At 34.9% G+C, this 20,311-nt stretch overlaps 2 protein-coding genes across 2 annotated transcripts in view; both read left to right on the top strand.

The window, feature by feature from the left end:
• The window catches only part of dnah1 (dynein, axonemal, heavy chain 1), a 78,563-nt gene extending 77,140 nt beyond the window's left edge, over positions 1-1,423 (top strand). Inside the window, exon 76 of the mRNA XM_056468594.1 lies at positions 1,009-1,423. Within this exon, the coding sequence (XP_056324569.1) occupies positions 1,009-1,130 (122 nt within the window). The 3' untranslated portion in view covers positions 1,131-1,423. The remainder of the gene's footprint in view (positions 1-1,008) is intronic.
• A 3,887-nt stretch (positions 1,424-5,310) lies between these two features.
• Positions 5,311-20,311, top strand: part of mapkapk3 (MAPK activated protein kinase 3) — a 37,421-nt gene continuing 22,420 nt past the window's right edge. The window contains exon 1 of the mRNA XM_056468593.1: positions 5,311-6,063. Coding sequence (XP_056324568.1) covers positions 5,773-6,063 — 291 coding nt within the window. The 5' untranslated portion in view covers positions 5,311-5,772. The remainder of the gene's footprint in view (positions 6,064-20,311) is intronic.

Raw genomic sequence — 20,311 nt, 5'->3', positions numbered from 1 at the left:
CTGTTCATTATTGGCCGTGGAAATTCAGCTTTTTAGTCAGTGAAAAGTCAGACAATTTCACATTTGGCTTAGAGTAGGAACCCTGTGAATCATAACTGCGAGAGAAAGAAAACACAGACTGTTAATAATGGTGGTAGTTTTCGATATTATTTTAAGTGGATGATCTGGTAGGTTGATCTGAACCACTTGATTGCACAAATGACTATTATTTAAAATATTTCACAGTTGGTGTGTATCTCCTGAAACAGTATTTCCACACATGGCAATGACATTAACATTTATTAATTAAATTTTGGATGGACACTAGTTCTAGATTTCATGTTATGATGATTGAGGAAATTAATAACTGGACTCAGTGCATTTTGGTCATGTTTCTTTCAACCCAGGCTCATTCTGATTACGTACCTCTATATACATTTCTGGAGAGCGGCAAATACATCCAAGAAGTAATTTTTTTTTGTTGTTTTTGCAGTTTTTGTTTTCGAGAATGCACCAGGGGCCGCTGCATACTTTTTTTGAGGTATCAAATTTCTCTCACGAGTGCCATTCTCACCTGCTGTTCTCGCGTAAATCCACCTGAGGCCACTGTCGACTGACTGACTGACCTACCAAAAGGTTGCTGGTCAATCGGTGCGTTTGAAAACACTATTGGTTGGGTTTAGTGAAGGGGGAGGTGGGGGGATCGGTCGGTTGGTCAGTCAGTCAGGCGACAGTGGCCTCTGGTGGATTTACACGAGAAGAGCAGGTGCGAATAGCACTCGCGAGAAAAATTTGAAATCTCAAAAAGAGTACACAGCGGCCACTGGTGCATTCCCGAAAACAAAAACTGCAAAAAATAAATAAATAAAATGTAGCTCCTGGGACTTATTTGGGACTCTCCAGAAATGTATATAGGGGTACGTAATCAGAATGAGCCTGGCTTGTCCTGTGGAGTCATTGTGACCACTGTACGAATTTGGTTTCTCTTTTAGCAAAGATGTCTAAAAAGTTTTGTTTTTTCTTCAACAGGAACTCTATCTACCACCGGACATTCAACCAATTACGTAATTGCAGTTGAGCTGCCCACAGACTGTACCCAGGGGCACTGGATCAAACAGGGGGTGGCTCTCATCTGTGCTTTAGACTACTAGACTCTCAAACACACACACATATACATAATTTAAACACACACAAAAGCTTAAAACAACATGGGAAAAACAGTGGTTGCAGAACATGAATTATTAATCATTTCTAAATTACATTTTTTGGCTTCCAGTTGTAATGAGCTTATATAACACGTAGGGTAGAGTTAATTTAAACTGATGGTTATGAAAATTCACTGTAAAAGAGGTCAGTCAACTTTAAATATTTTATTCTTAAAGTTTAGTCACACACATACTTATAGATAAATATGTGTGTGCGTGCGTGCGTGCGTTCATTTAATGTGTGGCTTAGTATTTTAATGTGTTAATAAAATAGGATTTAACATGCAGTGAGTGGTGTCAGCTCCACACTCAAATGCATTTTATTGTGTAATACTATAGCTTATGAAATAAAAAACAACATGTGAGCTCATTATTGTGTGCTGATTTCTAAAGTAGCACATGAAAAGTACCTGGATGATCTACTACTTGTAAAGTGTGCATCTGTGAATGGCAGTGCATTACTCTAGTGCAACCATTTAATGTAATAATAAATCAAAACAATATGTCCTTACATTTATATAGCGCTTTTGGGCACTCAAAGTGCTTTACAGATGTTGGGGGCAATCTCCTCTTCCATTAAATTACATGTGATTACATTTAACTATACTGTACATGTTTCATATTTTTTATAGTTTTTGCACTACAAATGATTAATTTGATAAAATATTTTTAATACAATTTTTATACATTTAGTTTTTAGATTTTGGTTTAATTTCACTATTATTTATCTGAATTTGCAGTAATAGACACAAGTTTTGAGTAAACTGTGAGTTTTTTTTATTTTATAAACCATTCATAATGTCAATTTTAAATATGAATATCATTTACTCATATTTAGTTCTGCTAAACGAGTAAGATTTATTCAATTATTTATTTGCAGAAAAAGCACAATAGATAAAAATATTGCTTGACCTTAGATTTAACTTAAAAGACCTTAAAATAATTATTTATTACTTACTACTACATTTTATTTAGTACACATGTATTTATTAAAGTTTGGTTTTGAGTTTTGTTTTTTGTTTGTTTTATTTATTCACTTTATATTTCAATTTGAGATCATATTCCTAATCCTTTAATTTGGCTTACTGAAAATTAAAATAAGCTTCAATAAATTTAGTTTTCTGTAACGACACTGTGTAAAAGTGACAACATTTTAAACTTTCATATTTTAAACTGCAGTCTTGTAAAGTTGTCCCAACAATGCAATCCAATGGCGTGGCTAAAAGTTTAAGCTTTTTAATTAATTTTTAAAAAAATTTATACTAATTTTGTTTCCTAATTTAATTCTGACTCATGAATATTTAAATATGACTCCAAAATTAAGGCACTACAAATTTGCTATCTTTATGTTTTAACTGTTGATCATAAAAGTAGTTGTGATTTAATTGAGAGTTTGGTTTTTCTTGGATTCCATCCTTTCATTCATTCATTAGAGTGTCACGCCCCAGAACTGGCAATATTTGGATGTAAGCAACAGGATAGATCACTAGTGAATATGTTGTTCTGCCTATTTATGCTGTCTAAACTATAAGGGGGGAAACGTGTGGAATCTGCTAAATCATACAGAAAAGAACTAAAGCAAAAGTTTTTTATTTTTTTTTATTTTGACAAACTGAATTTAATAGGTGGTAAAAGATGCATATGAGCAGTATTAAATAATATATGACAATAACACATGACAATAATTGATCGTTTTCAGCAGCAATAATCAACAAACTATGAGAGTTTTATTCGGTTCAGTGGCATAGTTTACATTCTGGGCCTTCAATATAGCACAGAAAAAACACTATAAAACACTCTATATCTGCAGCTTTTATTTGACCTTTTTTCTTGCCTGGTTTTGCTGATGTAGACAAAATGTTATCAAAGATCTTTAGTTGGGCAGTCTTTCATCAGAAAAGAATGCGTTAGCCTATTCTCTTTATTTTTACCTGTTTTTTTTGATGAATGAAACCAACTTACCTGTCACACCTGAAATGCAGCCAGGGGGTGGGGGTATTGGTTGGTGACTGTAGAGAGGGAGAGCTGAGATTGGGCCAAATGTTGTCCTGTAGGGTACTCTTTCTCGCAGATCCAGTCTTTAAGGCCACTGCACAGTCAAACTCCAATAAACAAGTCTGTCAGAGTTTGTTGGATCTGCACTGTAAGAAGTAATTAGCTACTTAAAGCAAGTAAACCAATAGCCTTAAAAGCAACAAGTTGACTTTACAAAAATAAAGTAAACCCACTGTAACTTGAAACTGTTAATTTGACTTAATTTTTATAATTATGCTAATTGTACTTTGTGAAGTTTAGTTATAAACTAATTTCGAGAGGATCACGTGCTTATGATTGCTAGCGGCTGGATCCGCATTATCTAATTCTCAATGCACCAATCAGACGACTCCTAAGCTACTACAAATACCCTGGGTTACGTACCACCGCTATCTTCGTTTTGAAGAATCCCCCCATCCACCCCTACTCCTCCTTCCTAGATGGGTGACACGGTGGCCCAGTGCTTAGCACTGTTGCCTCAAAGCAAGAATGTCTCTGGTTCCAGGCTTTACCAAACCAGCAGACATTTCTGTGCGGAGTTCTGTGCATTTTCTCCCTGTGCATTTTCTCCCCGTGCTCACGTGGGTTTCCCCCGGGTTCCCCGGTTTCCTCCCACCGTCCAAAAATCATGCAACATAAGTTAATTGACTAATTCAAACCGGCACTATAGACATGCTCCTAGTAAATGGTTATCTCTCAAGAGCAATCACTGGCTGTTCATTGGTTATTACAGCGGGGGAGTTCTCGAGATCTACCTGAGCTCAAACTCCCCTCTCGCCTTGCAACGGGAGGGAGCCCCGGGCTCGAGGATCTTATGACCTCAGGGCTCTCTCCCGGGACAGCATGCCAAACAAGCTTGTAATTAATCATCAGCGAAGTGTGAACTCTTGAATTTTTTAAAGTCAACGAATGCCTTTTTACAGTATCAGACTATTTTAGCATGTCTGTTTTCAAATAATTACTGTAATTATCACAATATTACATGTTTGGTACTTCATTAAGTCTATAAAATCTACAATTATAGCCTGTATTGAATTTAAAAGACACACTGGAGTCTGGAAGCGCAGATTCATTTTACTGTATGACATTTTGCTAGATACAGAAAAGCAGGGGGGAAATATAATAAAGATGTATTGGAAAACAGTGATTAGTTTACTTTTTATTTTTTAAAAAGTGGCAATGGGTTTGCATACATTATTTTGAAATGTCAACTTGTTGCTTTTAACGCAATTGGTTTACTTTTAATTTCATGCATGCCCCCTGTAACAAATGAGATATTGGATGTGACTATGAACTGCTGAAAGATTATTGTTTTAAGGGAATTTAATAGTTAAATGCCGTATTGGAAAGAAACCTTAGCATTTCGTGATGTGTCTCTGTGGTCGTTCTGACTCGGTAGGTGCAGTGAAGAGTGTCAAACAGTCATGTGTGTATAGACTATCCTGTTGCAAAATGCGGCTAAAATCCTTCAAGACGGTAATAGTTTGATTGTGGAGTTTACATGTGTGTACATGTTCCACATCTGTTCGACATACTCCACATCTTGACCTTAATCGGATTAAATTAATCAAAAATCGCTGTTTACATGGTACACTCTTAATCAGAGTATTGTCTTAATCGTATTAAAATCGGATGATTGGTGTCCATGTAAACATACTGTTGACATCTGGTGCCATTGGTCCAACAAACTGCAATTTCACCAGGACAAATGTGTTTTTAACCCTGAGAATGATTGTTTAATTAATTATTATGCTTGCCAATTGTTGGGCAGTGTGAAAATAACAGTATTTTTAACAATGTTTTAAATACAACGGGCAACTTGTTTGTTGGTTTATCGTTTTGTTTGTGAGCGTTGTGTGAATTGGCCTTAGATTAGTTAAAATTCTTGCCTAAAATTCATCATACAGTCTTTACACGACCTGAAATTCTGATTAATGCAAACATATTGCGTGTGTTTTAATCGAATTTTCATAATCAGGAATATTAGTTTACACTTGTCATCTCGATCATAAACGGTCGCGGCTCCTTTAAGAGAACAGCGGTCACGGGCTCGCGCTTCCGCAACAGACACTGACCCCATGTGAACACGCGCACACACACGCACATACAGAGCGGCATTACAGTCAGGGACGGGAACTCCAGAGGACAAGAGACACTTTCCTTTTCATTTATGATACTTTATAACCGGCATATTTTCTAGTAAACTTAAATATGACTTTTATAAGTAGATAACACTGGTTTTAAATTAATCCTCGCAATATAAAGAAACGTATAGCCGACGTAAGGACACTTTATACATTTGTTTAATATTTTTTTTTGCTGTTGTTGAGAAATTTTTCTACCGTTAACGTCGAAACGGACATTTCCCTCTAGTGTGTTTCTGTGTATAATGTGCTGTAATTCTGTAACCGCCAGTCATCGCAGGAATTCATCATCAGCGGTGTATTTTGGGATCAGCGTCACTCTCTGACAGCGGGACAGTTTGTCTGTGGATGTTAAAGGACCTTCTTGAGTCTCTGAAACCCTCATTTCACCAATTCACCTGCATTGAAAGATGCTCCAGAATGGAAAGTCCCAGACGGACACAGCGGACGCGTCCGAGCCGAAGCCCGAAGAGCAGAACGAGCAGCCTGGGGCGAGCGAGAGCGCTGCGACCCCTCCAGAAAACGAGTCCTCGGACGGGGAGTCCACTCAGTTCCCCTTACCCGTGTTTCCCAAACTGGAAATAAAGCGACATGCCGTGACCGAGGACTACAAAGTGTCCAGTCAAGTGCTTGGTTTGGGTGTCAATGGAAAAGTAGTGGAGTGCTATAACAAGAAAACCGGACAGAAGTGTGCGCTGAAGGTATATAGTAAATCACACACACGCACACACACACACACACACACACACACACACACACACACACACACACACACACACACACACACACACACACACACACACACACACACACGTATTAGCCATGGGGATCCAGATGTCCGGGTTTATAACAGGAGAGTTGACTAAAGTGGATAAATCATGTTTTTTAGTCATAAACCCTTGTACATAAACCCAACTTGTACAATATTTAGATTTACTTCAAAATCAGATATTATATCTACATAAACTCAAATATAGTTATTAATCATCGTTATCCATATATTACTATTATACTATATATTACTATAATATCTTATAATATTTAAGGTATTATAACAACACCATGGGCTAATATATAAAAAGTTAATAGACTAGTTAGACTGTACTATCAGGCAGTTTTTCCTTAAGTATTTATGCCGATTTGTTTTTAGTAATGATTGTAAATGTATGATTCTTTTAACTTTTCATCAATGATATAATACGTGTTTTTAGTATACTACAATAGTATTTATTAGTATTTGTAATATTTTTAGGGATGTTTTATAGTTTTGCTTCAAAGACAGATAACTTCAGATAACTTAAGATTAATTAAAGGTGCTATATATATATTTTATACAGTGCTCAGAATAACTGAGTACACCTCATTTTGAAAATCAATGTTTTTATCCATCAGTGAATATAGGAAATGTATTTTGGTGCATTTAAACAAAACAGGTTTATTTAACAGATATATTTATTAAAATAATATTTTAGTCACCAAATATTTTTAGAAATTAAAGGATAATACAATTCAATTCAAGTAAAATATTGCAAAAATACATTACAACCTACAAAATCTCAACTAAATAAAAACATTTTTTTTGCTTCTCTTGATATTTACACTTTTAAAATTTTTATTTAATAATTTTCTATAACAAAATTTGGGTGTACGTGTTTTTGGACCGTTATCGTAAGAAATTTTGTTAGATAAGCTCCAGATTTGGCTTAAGTACTGACTAATCTAATGTATATGCAAAAATATAATATTGTATAGCTTTATATAACAAATATGAATTTAAAATAGAAATTTGTGAGGGGTGTACACACACACACACACACACACACACATATATATATATATATATATATATATATATATATATATATATATATATATATATATATATATATATATATATATATATATATGCAGAGCACTGTATATAAGAACAATTTTAATTTTAAACATTGTCATACAAATTGACAAATGCTTAATTTTTTAGTTTAACAAAATAAAAATACAAAAACAAAAATACAACAAGAATAATATAGATTCAGAATAACTTAATACACGTTTAAATAAAAAAAATACTAACATTAAATAACGCATCAATAACATATTTGTCTAATCTGTATACTTTTCAATGTCCATCAGTTCAAGACAAGAGTTACCATCTAGATTCTCCAAAAAGTCATAGTGTATTTTCCAAATAGACCAAAATATATAAATTTAGTTTTTCAAAAATAGGTTAAAGGTGGTATGTTTATTCATTATTACTATCGTGGACAACCTTTTTTTAGTATTACAATGCTTATACAGATTCTTATAGACTTTATTGTTATGAGGTATTTTTCAGTTTTAATTTTCAGTAATTATGGTACGTGCTTTTTACTTTTAATTTATAATAATAATATATCATTTATACAGTTGACGTTTGAATTATTAGCCCCACTGTTTATTTTTTTTTCTCCCATTTTTTGTGTAACGGAGAGATTTCTTCACCACATTTCTAAACATAATAGTTCTAATAACTCATTTCTAATAACTGATTTATTTTATCTTTGCCATGATGACAGTAAATAATATTTTACTAGATATTTTTCAAGACACTTCTGTACAGCTTAAAGTGACATTTAAAGGCTTAATTAGGTTAATTAGGTTAAACAGGCAGGTTAGGGTAACTAGGCACGTTATTGTATAACGATGGTTTGTTCTGTAGTCAATTGAAAAAATATATAGCTTAAAGGGGCTAAAAATTTTGACCTAAAAATGTTTTTTTTTAAACTGCTTTTATAGCCGAAATAAAACAAAAAAGACTTTCTCCAGAAGAAAAAAATATTATCAGACATACTGTGAAAATTTCCTTGTTCTGTTAAACATTATTTGGGAAATATTTAAAAAAGAACATTCAAAGGGGGGCTAATCATTTTGACTTCAACTGTGTGTGTGTATATATATATATATATATATATATATATATATATATATATATATATATATATATATATATATATATATATATATATATATAATGTTAGATAAAAACCCATGTTGATATTTTGGTACGTTTTTATTATGTTTGACTAGTTGAATAACTGGTTGATCTGTTATTTTTGACAACTTAAAAAAATCTGTTTAAAATAGAAGTACATTTGTTAGTAACTTATGTAGTTTGAGTTATACTGTAGTTTTCCTCAGTAACTTCATGGAGTTTTGCAATTGACGTCTCAGTGAACTGTTCATTTCCCGGTATCAAGTGTCTGTGTTTGAGTGTATGTCGTGGGACTGTATGTGAGACCATGTGAAGGTTCCTGGAAACTGGAGGGCCACCAGTTTAAAGGGTTATCAGATCTGACTTGGCTCTTTAAGGAGATGAGGTGTGACACAGAGCATTCAGGCAGTGCAATGGAAACATGTCACCCACGTGGCATCGCAGACAGGGATTTACTGTCCAGTATGATCCATCTGGATCAGAGCAACTCAATATGCATAAACTGAAAAAAGGCACGTGAAGTGTAAAGATTACATTTTTAATATTTATCTTTATTCATTTATTTTTGACACATATACATACATACTTACACACATAAATATGTTTAAAAATACTTGTCAGTTACCATAAAGTTACTTATTGTGTTGTAATATACAGTGCTCTGCATATATAAGTACACCCCTTACAAATCTCTCTTTTAAATTCATATTTTAAATTTGAAGCTATACAATATTATATTTGTGTATATACATTAGATTAGTCAGTACTGAAGCCAAATCTGGAGCTTATCTAACAAATAACTTATGATAACGGTCAAAACCCAGTACACCCTCATTTTCGTTATACTGTAGGAAAAACAAATATTAAATACAAATTTAAAAAAGAAGAAAAATCAAGAGAAGCAAAAAAAATTAAAAGATTTAGTTGAGATTTTGTAGTGTTTTTTTTTTTGCAATATTTAACTTAAATTAATTGTATTATCTTTCAATTTCTAAATGTTTAGTGACTAAAATATTATTTTAATAAATATATCTGTTTAATAAATCTGTTTTGTTTAAATGCACCAAAATACATTGCCTATATTCACTGAGAAATGGAGAAAAATATTCATTTTCAAAATGGGGTGTGCTCAATTATGCTGAGCACTATATGAAAATGTCAGTATATGAAATATTAAAATACATTTATATAATAAATTACAGTATTTTAAAGTTAACAAAGTTATTAATTCTATTATTTTTCATATTGTATATTTTATATTAATTGTCAAATAATTAAATAATTATGTATATAAGTTTTTAACAATGATCTAGATAAAGTATAAAATATGTTATATAAATTGTCCAAAAATAGAATTAATTTGTTATATAGTAGAACACTATTTTGTAGTTATGTCATATTAAATATTAGTAACCATAAAGCTACTTATTGTGTTGTTATTATATGAACATTTCAATATATTTTATATAAAGGAATATTTAAATAATAGAATTAGTTATAGTACTTTATGTTAACATAAAGTTGTTAATTCTATTATTTTTTATATTATATTATACATATTGTATATATTATATTTATTATGCACGTAATTAAAGTAATTATGCATATAAGTTATATAATATGTTAAAAATCAAATTAATTTGTTATATATTATACTATTTTGTCTAGTTATATCATATTAAATATAGGGTCTGTTATAAATTATTTAATATTTGATTGTAATAAAAAAAATACATGCAAATTATTTTTTATTATTATTATTTTTTTATTTATTATGTTTTTTATTTTATGAATTATAACATACACATCATACCCATGAACATTTAGGGCGACGCAGTGGCGCAATAGGTAGTGCTGTCGCCTTACAGCAAGAAGGTCGCCGGTTCGAGGCATTTCTGTGCGAGTTTGCATGTTCTCCCTGTGTTTGTGTGGGTTTCCTCTGGGTGCTCCGGTTTCCCCCACAGTCCAAAGACATGTGGTACAGGTGAATTGGGTATGCTAAATTGTCCGTAGTGTATGTGTGTGTGTGAATAAGTGTGTATGTGTTTCCCAGTGATGGGTTGCAGCTGGAAGGGCATCCGCTGCATAAAACAAAAGCTGGATAAGTTGGCGGTTCATTCCGCTGTGGTGACCCTGGATTAATAAAGGGACTAAGCTGAAAAGAAAATGAATGAATGAACATTTATTTCTTAGAATGTTTTGAGTAGGTGGCATGGTGGCTCAGTGGTAAGCACTGTGGCCTCATAGCATGAAGGTCCCTGGTTGAAGTCCCAACTAGGCCAGTTGGCATTTCTGTGTGGAGTTTGCATGTTCTCCCCGTGTTTGCATGGGTTTCCCCCAGGTGCTCCGGTTTCCCCTATAATCTAAAGACATGCGATATAGGTGAATTGAATAAACTAAATTGTCTGTAGTGTATGTGTGTGTGTGTGTGAATGTGAGAGTGTATGGGTGTTTCCTAGTAATGGGTTACGGCTGGGAGGGTATCCGCTGTATAAAACATATGCTGGAATAGTTGGTGGTTCATTCCGCTGTGGTGACTCCTGATAAATAAGGGACTAAGCCGAAGAAAAATAAATGAATGTTTTGAGGGAAATTGCCTATAGGTTAATCCATTATTTTAAATAGACATCTTGTTAGAGGAGATGCAAAAGGGACCCAGATGACCAGATATCATTTGTTGACCTGTGTGGTTTTTTTAAAGTTGTGTTGCAATTAGTCAAAAGAACTTATAAACTTCCCCATCCACATTTCCAATCACCTGCCGTCTGGTTTGGCAAGTCTGCACTGCACCTGCTCTCTCTTTGCTTTACAACTTAGTGGAAGATCTCTAACTGGTTTAAACAGCAGCTGACCTGAGACACACACACAGTCAGTGCCTCTCATATTGGTTAAGGTCAGGATTGACTCAATGTGACAACAGATCACGCTGACCAAACCAAACACTCATGGCTTCTCACTTACACTCAGCAGATAAAAAACATCCCAAAACCTCTCCTGAGGGTGAAAGAGACACTATAATGTAAACAAGCTGTTTTTCATGCTTATTGTGCTGAGGATTGTGTTGTAAGTAGGGATATCAGTTTTCACAATTGAGCATTGTCTAATTAACAGTCAATTAATCAAGTAATCACTAACTTTATTGATTCAATATGTGTATAGTGGGAAAGGCTTGAAAGGATGTGCAAAAGACCCTCAATACACAAGGATCTTCCCTTAAATAAAAGGATAATGCGATTGTAAAGATGTTGGTACACACCAAAACCCAATCGTGTTGTCGCCTTGCATTGGCTCACGTCTGGTTTCATCTGGACCTAAAAGATGCCTATGAACACACCAAACGGACAGTAGCCGACTGATTCAAGAGTGTGCTTTTGATTCAAGAGGATGTAAACAACTTAATTTATATAGGCTGAATTTAAACAAACAAATTGTTTGCAACCAGTTACCTTTAAAAAAAACGAGTAAATCCAATGAATAATGTTCATTGACAAATAATCACAGACTGTTGCGAGTAGGAGACATGATGACAGGAGTTGGATCCAAAAGCAGTTTTATTAGAGATGATCATGGTGAAGTAGGTAGGGATCGAACACCAGCAATGGCAATAGGTCAGGACAGGCGGCAAACAATCAAAACAAAATAAGGGGATCAACTACAGACAAGGCTAAAACAAGGAAAGGCTTTATAAAGTAAGCAGCTTGAACAGTTTGAGTGTTGTGTTTAAATAGTCCAGTAAATGAGAATCAGCTGGATCTGGTCATTAGTGCAATGCATCGTGGTAACTGTAGTCCTGAAGGATGACAAAGGTGGGTGGAGTACCCTTGAATGGGTCACGAAGGCAGTCCCGCTGGTAATCATAACACTGGTGGCTTGACGCTGTTGACCATCAGCTTAGAGGATACTTACACTACATTTGTCTTGAACCGTGCCGATGTGTGCTTGTCCCCCTCCTCTCTCCCCCGACAGCCTGCACTCACACTTTGCCTTCCGAGTCGGAGCATGCTTATGTTATCTATAATGCGGCTGTTCAGTTTAACAGGAAGAGAAGAGCTCTCGCTCAGCACACTGGACATTGCTTTAATTATATTAGTTTGTATTAAGTCGTTTGGGATGCAGTGACACACAGTCAAATCTTTTGCTGAACAGATCCACCCCTTTTGACGCTCAAAAAGTATCATAAAAGTCCACGTGCTGCAGGTATTAGGAGATTTGGTAAAGGTGATAAACTATGACAGTTCGTGTTCATTAAAAAGTAAGAATTATTAATAAATGCATATCAAACAGTCCTTTAAAAGTGACGTCGCTTCTTCGGTTTTGGGCTCAGATGCACATTACGCTCACACTACAGGCGTACTACGCCAAAGACCATCCGAACCATGCTTTGGCACACCTCTTTCAACCGGGCTAGGGCCGGCCAACTGAACCATGCCTGGGCCTGATTCGGAGCACTCACACTTGTCAAACTTGGGCACGGTTCAGATACTGTAGCATAATGTGAGTGCACCCTCAGTGTGTCCTGGCCTTTACTAGATAAGGACAAAACGTTATTATACAACATAAACTTTATTTCCAGAGCTGATCTGAGAATCACATTACCAGCATTTTATCATTTTCTTTGAAAAAAAGTCAACGCAAGGAATCTCACAGAATCTTCAGGATAGGACACGTCATCAAAATAAAAGTTTTTTTTTGGTTTAATTTGAGAAACATATAATACATTTTATAAGCTTTCTTAAATAAAAACGTATTCTTGTTCAATTAAATACAATTCATGATTTCAATTAACTGGACGGCTTTTTTAATTACTAAAAATTAATTTAACTATTAAAGTCCATGTGGAATGGAAGTTCCTGAGACTTTTATTGCAGTATGTCAATGTACTTCCAACTGAATCTGAATATATCTGGCATTTATTTTACCATCATTCCCTCATAGCAAACTAACATTAAGAGGGGCTTGGTCAAAGCATCAAACTGATGTCCACACAGAAAGACCACCACTCCAAACGCAGAAGCAAATGGTCAGACGTTGATTAAAGATTACCAAAACAAGCACATTTTTAAGCATATTAAACTGCATTGATTAATTGTTCACAATAAACATAGTAAATTTTGATTTCATTCATTCATTTATTCATTTTCCTTCGGCTTAGTCTCTATTTTAGAGCTTGCCACAGCATAATAAACCGTCAACTATTCCGCCATATGTTTTACACAGCCACTGACAGTTTTTGATTTCACACAGACTTTAAAAAGGAATCCAGATTTGCACTGATAGCCCTGACACACAGTGACATTAAGCTCATTCCCATTCCCTCCTTTCTCTCCAACTTTGTGATTCCTGTAACTACATTGTCCTATCACAGTAAAGGCCAAAAATGCCTAATGCCAATTTTTTATAAAGGAATTAACAAAAATGTTTTAAATGGGAAAAACAGGGTAACAGGGTAATTAAACAGAATTTATAGACCCCTTTATAAGTTGTTGTGCACTCCTCATCGAGTGTCATTGTACCAGAATACAACTGACCTGATCTCATGAGTCATTCAGGAGTCATTTATTGCCCAATATCCCCTCTGTTTTTAATCACAGGGTAAACAGGTATAGGGCAGTGCTGTCAATCTCGCTGTCTTTTAATTAAGTAGCAGGTTGATGGCTAAATGTGAGTGTTTGTCTGCCGTTTAATCCACTCTGTTTAGCTGGACGGCAGCCATCCCTTAAATCTTATTTATTTAATTTACTCTTGATTTCCCATATTGAACTTGAATGGCTGCCAGCGAGGGAAAGATATGTTATATGGCCTGATCGAACCTGTGCGATATATTTATTGCCCTGCTGTTGGGTCTCTATCTTACCAAATCTGTATGCTGCTTTTACATCCAGTGGAAGTTTTTGGTTTGCTGGTTTGAAACAATTGAAATGATCATTCAGAAAAGGGAAATAATCTGACTGTGAAAGGTCAGTTTCTTCCCAGGACAAATAAATGCATAAATATATATTATTTTATTATTATTTTTTTTTTTTCATCACAGATAATAGGTGCTTTGCCTATTGTGTAATGAATGTATTAAATTTAGGAATAGCAGCCAATTGATGGACTCTTCTAAAGCATAAAAATACCAAAATATGTTTGCAGATATTTAAGAAACATGTAAAGTGAACATTCTTGTTTATGTGAAAAACAATGCTGTCAGATATTATGCTTTGAAAATGTGCGTTATGTGCCCGAACGCAGTCACTTTAGCCAATTATATTTCAGCACTCTGATGCCTGGTTGCCCTGGTGGAAAACCGCGTATTTATTCAGTCAGGATGGCTCTCAAAGTATGTGTCCGCGACCGAAATGCGACCTCCGGTTGACAGTCGCAGACTCTGAAATGAGACGCAGATTCAGAGTTCCACATGAGGTGGTTATTAATTAGAAAATCATATATATATTATGAATGTAAACATTAGGTGAGCAGGTTACATTGTAACCCCGTGTCCTACAACATGCTACATGACGAGTACCCAGTGATAAGCAATTTGGCTGTTTGGACCAGACGAAACATGACAGAAATTAAAATACAGTCATTCAGAAGCACAGAATAGTGCACTTACTGCACTCCAGCGAAATGGTAAGGTTTATAACTCAATTAATACATATTAAACCTCTTTAACATTATTTAATGTAGATATGATATGTGTTGGTTTGCACTATTTTACAGTTCTATTGTTAAATTTCAAAGGGTTTATTTTATTTTCAAGATCTGAGGTGAACTATCTGCTGCTGCTTTCCGTAGTATGACACTAAATGTCATGTAAAATGGCATTCAAACTCACATTATTAGCATTTAACACTGAATTAAGCACATGAGATGCACCTGAGGTGATCATTGTCAGTTTTCTGTTGTTCAGCTGATACAAATAGAAGCCGTTTCTAAAATATACATTTCAGGTGTTGGTTAGAACAAAAACTACTTTTAATATGGATAATATTCCTTCTATCGCGTGCCATAGCATTTATATAAAACACAACATAAATCAGCCTTTAGGCTCGATAGTCAGGCTTTCTCCTGTTGGTGTCGTCAATCTGGCAACCTGCGCTTGCAGTTGTTTTGATCCAGGAGTGCAATATCTAGTTCAACCACTGGGTGCCAAACTTACATATTGCACCTATAATCTGTTAATATATAATAATATTAATGGTTATATTAAATAAATTAAATATATAATTTAGAAAGTATAATAAATACATTTTATTATGGACTAATTGGCTTGTAATCATTTATAATTGGTATAATTTTAATTGTATGTATATTGTAATATTTTACGGTCCTGTTTGTATAAAATTTTATATAGTTATTATATTACATCAAATTATATTATAATACTATTGTCCTATAAATTATGAAATTGCTATACTATATAAATATAATGCTACCTTAAATTTATTTGTTTATGTTTTTAAAAATATTTTGGTTTGTGTAAAAATCATACATTTATCCCATTAGATGTAATGCATATAATAGTAGAAAATTACATTACAATAATTATTTGACATAACTTAAAATGCTATTATATAGTAAATTAAACTATTTTATAATATCCTATTATAATAATAATTATAATAAATTATTTTCATAACAGTTAACACTAGTATTGTATTAACAGATTGAACAGTTTTAATTCAGAGCTCTGCTTGAGCAGTTTTCTCTAGCATAATCAAATGAAGCAGCGTGTTGGAAAAGATGCTTTCACCATTTCCACTGTGCAGTCAGTCAGCACCGTATGCTTGACTGGTTCATATTACAGCTCTGGCACTGGCGCACTCACTGTTCACTGTCTGTTCATCTTTCCACACAGATCCTACATTCAGGATCCTGCCATTGTTCAGTTTTCTGTCTTTGTTCAGTCCTGGTTCATCTGGCAGGCCCTTCATGTTTTCACTGCAACAGGGATGAAATTTGTCCCCCCCCTCCGGGAGAAACGGAGAAGGCTGACTTTTATCATGAATCTCTAGAAGTTCATTTTTAAGGAGGATAAAATTTTAATACAGTGAGATGAATTAAACTCAAACACTGTCCCATTCTTACATCATAGTCTATAAGTAATGTTTATTTCGAGAGATAAGAATATATATTTTTAAATATAATCCCAAATCAGAAAAAGTTGGGACAGTATGGAAAACACAAATAAAAAAGTAGTGAGTTCTAAATTTACTTTGACTTGTATTTCATTGCAGACAATACAAGAAAAATTATTTAATGTGTTCCTTATGATTTTTATAGTTTTTTTTTTTTTTAATAAACATGTATTCCAAGTTTGGTTCTTGCAACACATTTCAAAAAAAGGTGGAACAGTAAAGCATTTACTACTTTGTAGTGATTTCTGTTCACAACATGTAAAAGACACCAAGTGATTTCAGGTGTAATTTTGTCCCATTCTTCCTGAAAAAAAGTCTTAAGGTGGGCAGTAGTAGGGGGTTTTCATTGTTGCATTTTGCACTTTAAAATGCACCACACATTCTCTATTGAAGACAGGTCGGGACTGCTGTCATACCAGTCTAGTACCTGTATCCTTATCCTCCGCAGCCAGGACTTTGTAGACACAAAGTCTAAAGTGCATGGCACAAAGGCATTAAGAGCGTGTCCGAATCCACTTTTGCTCTTTCAAGTCAGAAAAATACGGTCTGTGCCTCGGCACATGGTCTAACAGGGTTGTGCTTATTCTCTTAATGAGTTATGGGTGTGTTTTGAGTATAATGTACATTAAACCAATCAGAGTCTTATCTCCCATTCCCTTTAAGAGTAAGTTGTGTTGCACCATGGCGCATTTGCTATTTACACGGTGTACTTTTTATGTGGAAAAACTGATTGCTTCAATAGCGAGAAAACGGTTAAACAGAACATCTGCAGCACGAGGAAAAGAATGAGCCTCTTCCATTCGGCCTCTTTACTTTCTTTTTACTTTATCTTTACTCTTTACTTTCCTCCTTTACATTTGTGCAGTAAGAAACGATGTTGTACACACTCCACTGAAGACATCCATCAGCCTACATTTTAATTTAATTTATTAAGCGCAAAGATTTGTTTCAAAACTATTTCTAAATTCAGTTCTAATTTCCAGCAAACGAATAAAGAACAATAATAATGAAGTGTGGTCAAAAAACTGAATTATATCCAAACACACGTCCAATTTTTATGACCCATATGGTGATGCATACGTCTGCAAAACCTGACAGGTAGACAAATCTAAACTTGTTTTTATTAAACGAAATATAAATATGCATATGATAAATAATACTGCTAATAATAATAACATTATACAAACACAAACCATAATGAATAAACTGAAAAAGCCTCCCGAGATCATTCCACTGTTGTTCTTGATTAATAAAGGAACTAAGCTGGAAAGAAAATGAATGAATGAATGATTTTATTTGATCCTGAAAAATTTGTATTTCTTTTGTATTTCTTTTGTTATCTCAATAACCATTGGACTCCAGGAGGGACTGTTCAAAGTGATAGTTGTGATTAAATTATTACAATGCAATAAGATTTTTTTACATTAAATGCAACAATTATATATATATATTATTTATTTTGTATTAAATCACTGTATTACATAAAATTAAAAATATATCAAATATATTTAATAATGAAATATAATTAATTACTTCACAGGTCTGTAGAAGTTCTTATAAGGATTTTAATTAAACTCAGCCCCATTTTATTTTTTACAATAGACTCAGTAAACAGTGTAGGATTACGAGAGATAAGAATAGTTTTTATTAAAGATTGCTGTGGTGTCTTTTACAAGGGCCTTATTTTAGACTGATCAGAGTGTCATGTTTCACGTGTTATCATAAAACGTGACTTGGACAAACATTGAAAGTAATATAAACATTCATGCGTCTCTCTGTTTGACAAAAAAACCAAGTGTGAGGTAGCTATGATTACTCTGACCACCAATAAATCAAGCTGAGGCTCTTCAGATGACAAAACAGACGTGAATGACAAAACCCCTGCACATTTCTGAGGTGAAACTGAAATGGGGCCTCTAGATGTAAAACCCCCACTCACTCTGTTTTTAGTCGAGTACTGTTTTTTAAGGAAACTGTGGTCACCGAAAGTCTCTCGATACAGTCACTGCTGTTATAAATTATTTACTGTAAAACATAAAAATGCTCTTCATTCGGTAACATCTGAATGAAAGTATTCCACTTAACATTTTTTTTAAATATGACTGCATAATTGACCACACTGATAATGTAGGGACTGTAAATTTAAACACTATGGGTTTACCAAAAGTAATGGAATGTTATTTACTAGTGGGTGGCACGGTGGCTCAGTGGACGGTCTCTGGTTCGTGTCCCAGCTGGGCCAGTTGGCATTTCTGTGTGGAGTTTGCATGTTCTCCCCTTGTTCGCGTGGGTTTCCTCTTGGTGCTCCGGTTTCGCCCACAGTCCAAAGACATGCGCTATAGGTGAATTGAATAAACTAATTTCGCCGTAATGTATGAATGTGTGTATAAATGAGTGTATTGGTGTTTCCTGGAAGGACGTCCGCTGCATAAAACGAATGCTGGAATAGTTGGTGGTTCATTCCGCTGTGGCGACCTCTGATAAATCAGAGACTAAGCTGAAGGAAAATGAATGAATGAATAAATGTTATTTACTATTTACGGATGGACGTCTATAGACTCGTCTTGCAGTTCATTTTACTGCTGAGACTATTAAATCTTGTGGCTGCAGAGTCAGGAAATTAAATGCAGCCATAAAGCTTAAACAGTCAATTTAGCCGTCATGCATTCTGCAATCAATCTCTGACTACATAAAAGGTATGATTATATTCCTGTGAACTCTTAAAATAAAGGTTTCAGAGGTTTTATGCTAGTTGTGGACATTTAAATTGACCCAACCCAGCAGACACACAACATCATAAGTCGTTAGTATTAGGTTAGATTTAAGTCGTAGTCAAAATTCAATGTCTAACCAGCGTCTAAGGACAAGTGAAGCTTATTTATAAACTAATTTTGAGAGGATCACGTGCTTATGATTGCTTGCAGCTGGTCCCGCATTATTCAATTTATGATTCACCAATCAGACGATTGCTAAGCCACTATAAATATCCTAAGTTCCATATAACAGCCATCTTCGTTTTGAAGAATCCCCCTTCCACCCCTGCTAGATGTGTAGCACAGTGGCCCAGTGGTTAGCACTGTTGCCTCACAGCAAGAACGTCACTGGTTCTAGTCCTTACCAAGCCAGCCGACGTTTCTATGTGGAGTTTACATTTTCTCCCCGTGCTCACGTGGGTTTTCCCGAGTTCCCCGGTTTCCTCCCACCATCCAAAAACTTAAGTTAATTGACTAATCCATATCGGCACCATAGACATGCTCCTAGTAAGTAGTTATCTCTTAAGAGCAATCACTATCTGTTCATTAGCTACTACAGCAGGGGAGTTCTCGAGATCTACCTGAGCTCAAACTCCCCTCTCGCCTTGCAAACGGGAGGGAGCCCCAGGCTCAAGGATCTTATGAGCTCAGGGCTCTCTCCCGGGCCAGCATGTCAAACAAGCTTTATAATCAATAATCAGCAAAGTGTGTCCAAAAATGACATCAAGTGAAGTTTCATAAACCAATTTCGAGAGGAGCACGTGATATGATTGAGCACGTCTGGCCACTCATCTGTAATCAGTAATAATCCAATTAGAGTGATCCTAGTTTACTATAAATGGATCATTTTCTCCCTAATGTTTTATCTTCGTTTGGAAGAATCCCCCTTCCACCCCTTCTCCTCCTTTTCCTCATCTTTTCTAAAGGGGGAGCTCTCGAGACCTACCTGATCTCGGATCTCCTGATATGCTTATCAACCGGGCGGGAGCCCTGGGCTCAAATATCTCCGAGCTCAGGGTTCTCTCCCGGGACAGCATGCCAAACCTGCTTTATACGCCAAGCATATCTAAGTGGGAACTCTTGAAATGATGTTGATATTTGG

This window comes from Danio aesculapii, chromosome 11 (assembly GCF_903798145.1).
Source record: "Danio aesculapii chromosome 11, fDanAes4.1, whole genome shotgun sequence".
NCBI classification, from domain to species: domain Eukaryota; kingdom Metazoa; phylum Chordata; class Actinopteri; order Cypriniformes; family Danionidae; genus Danio; species Danio aesculapii.
This window is presented reverse-complemented; position numbering and strand designations above follow the sequence as displayed.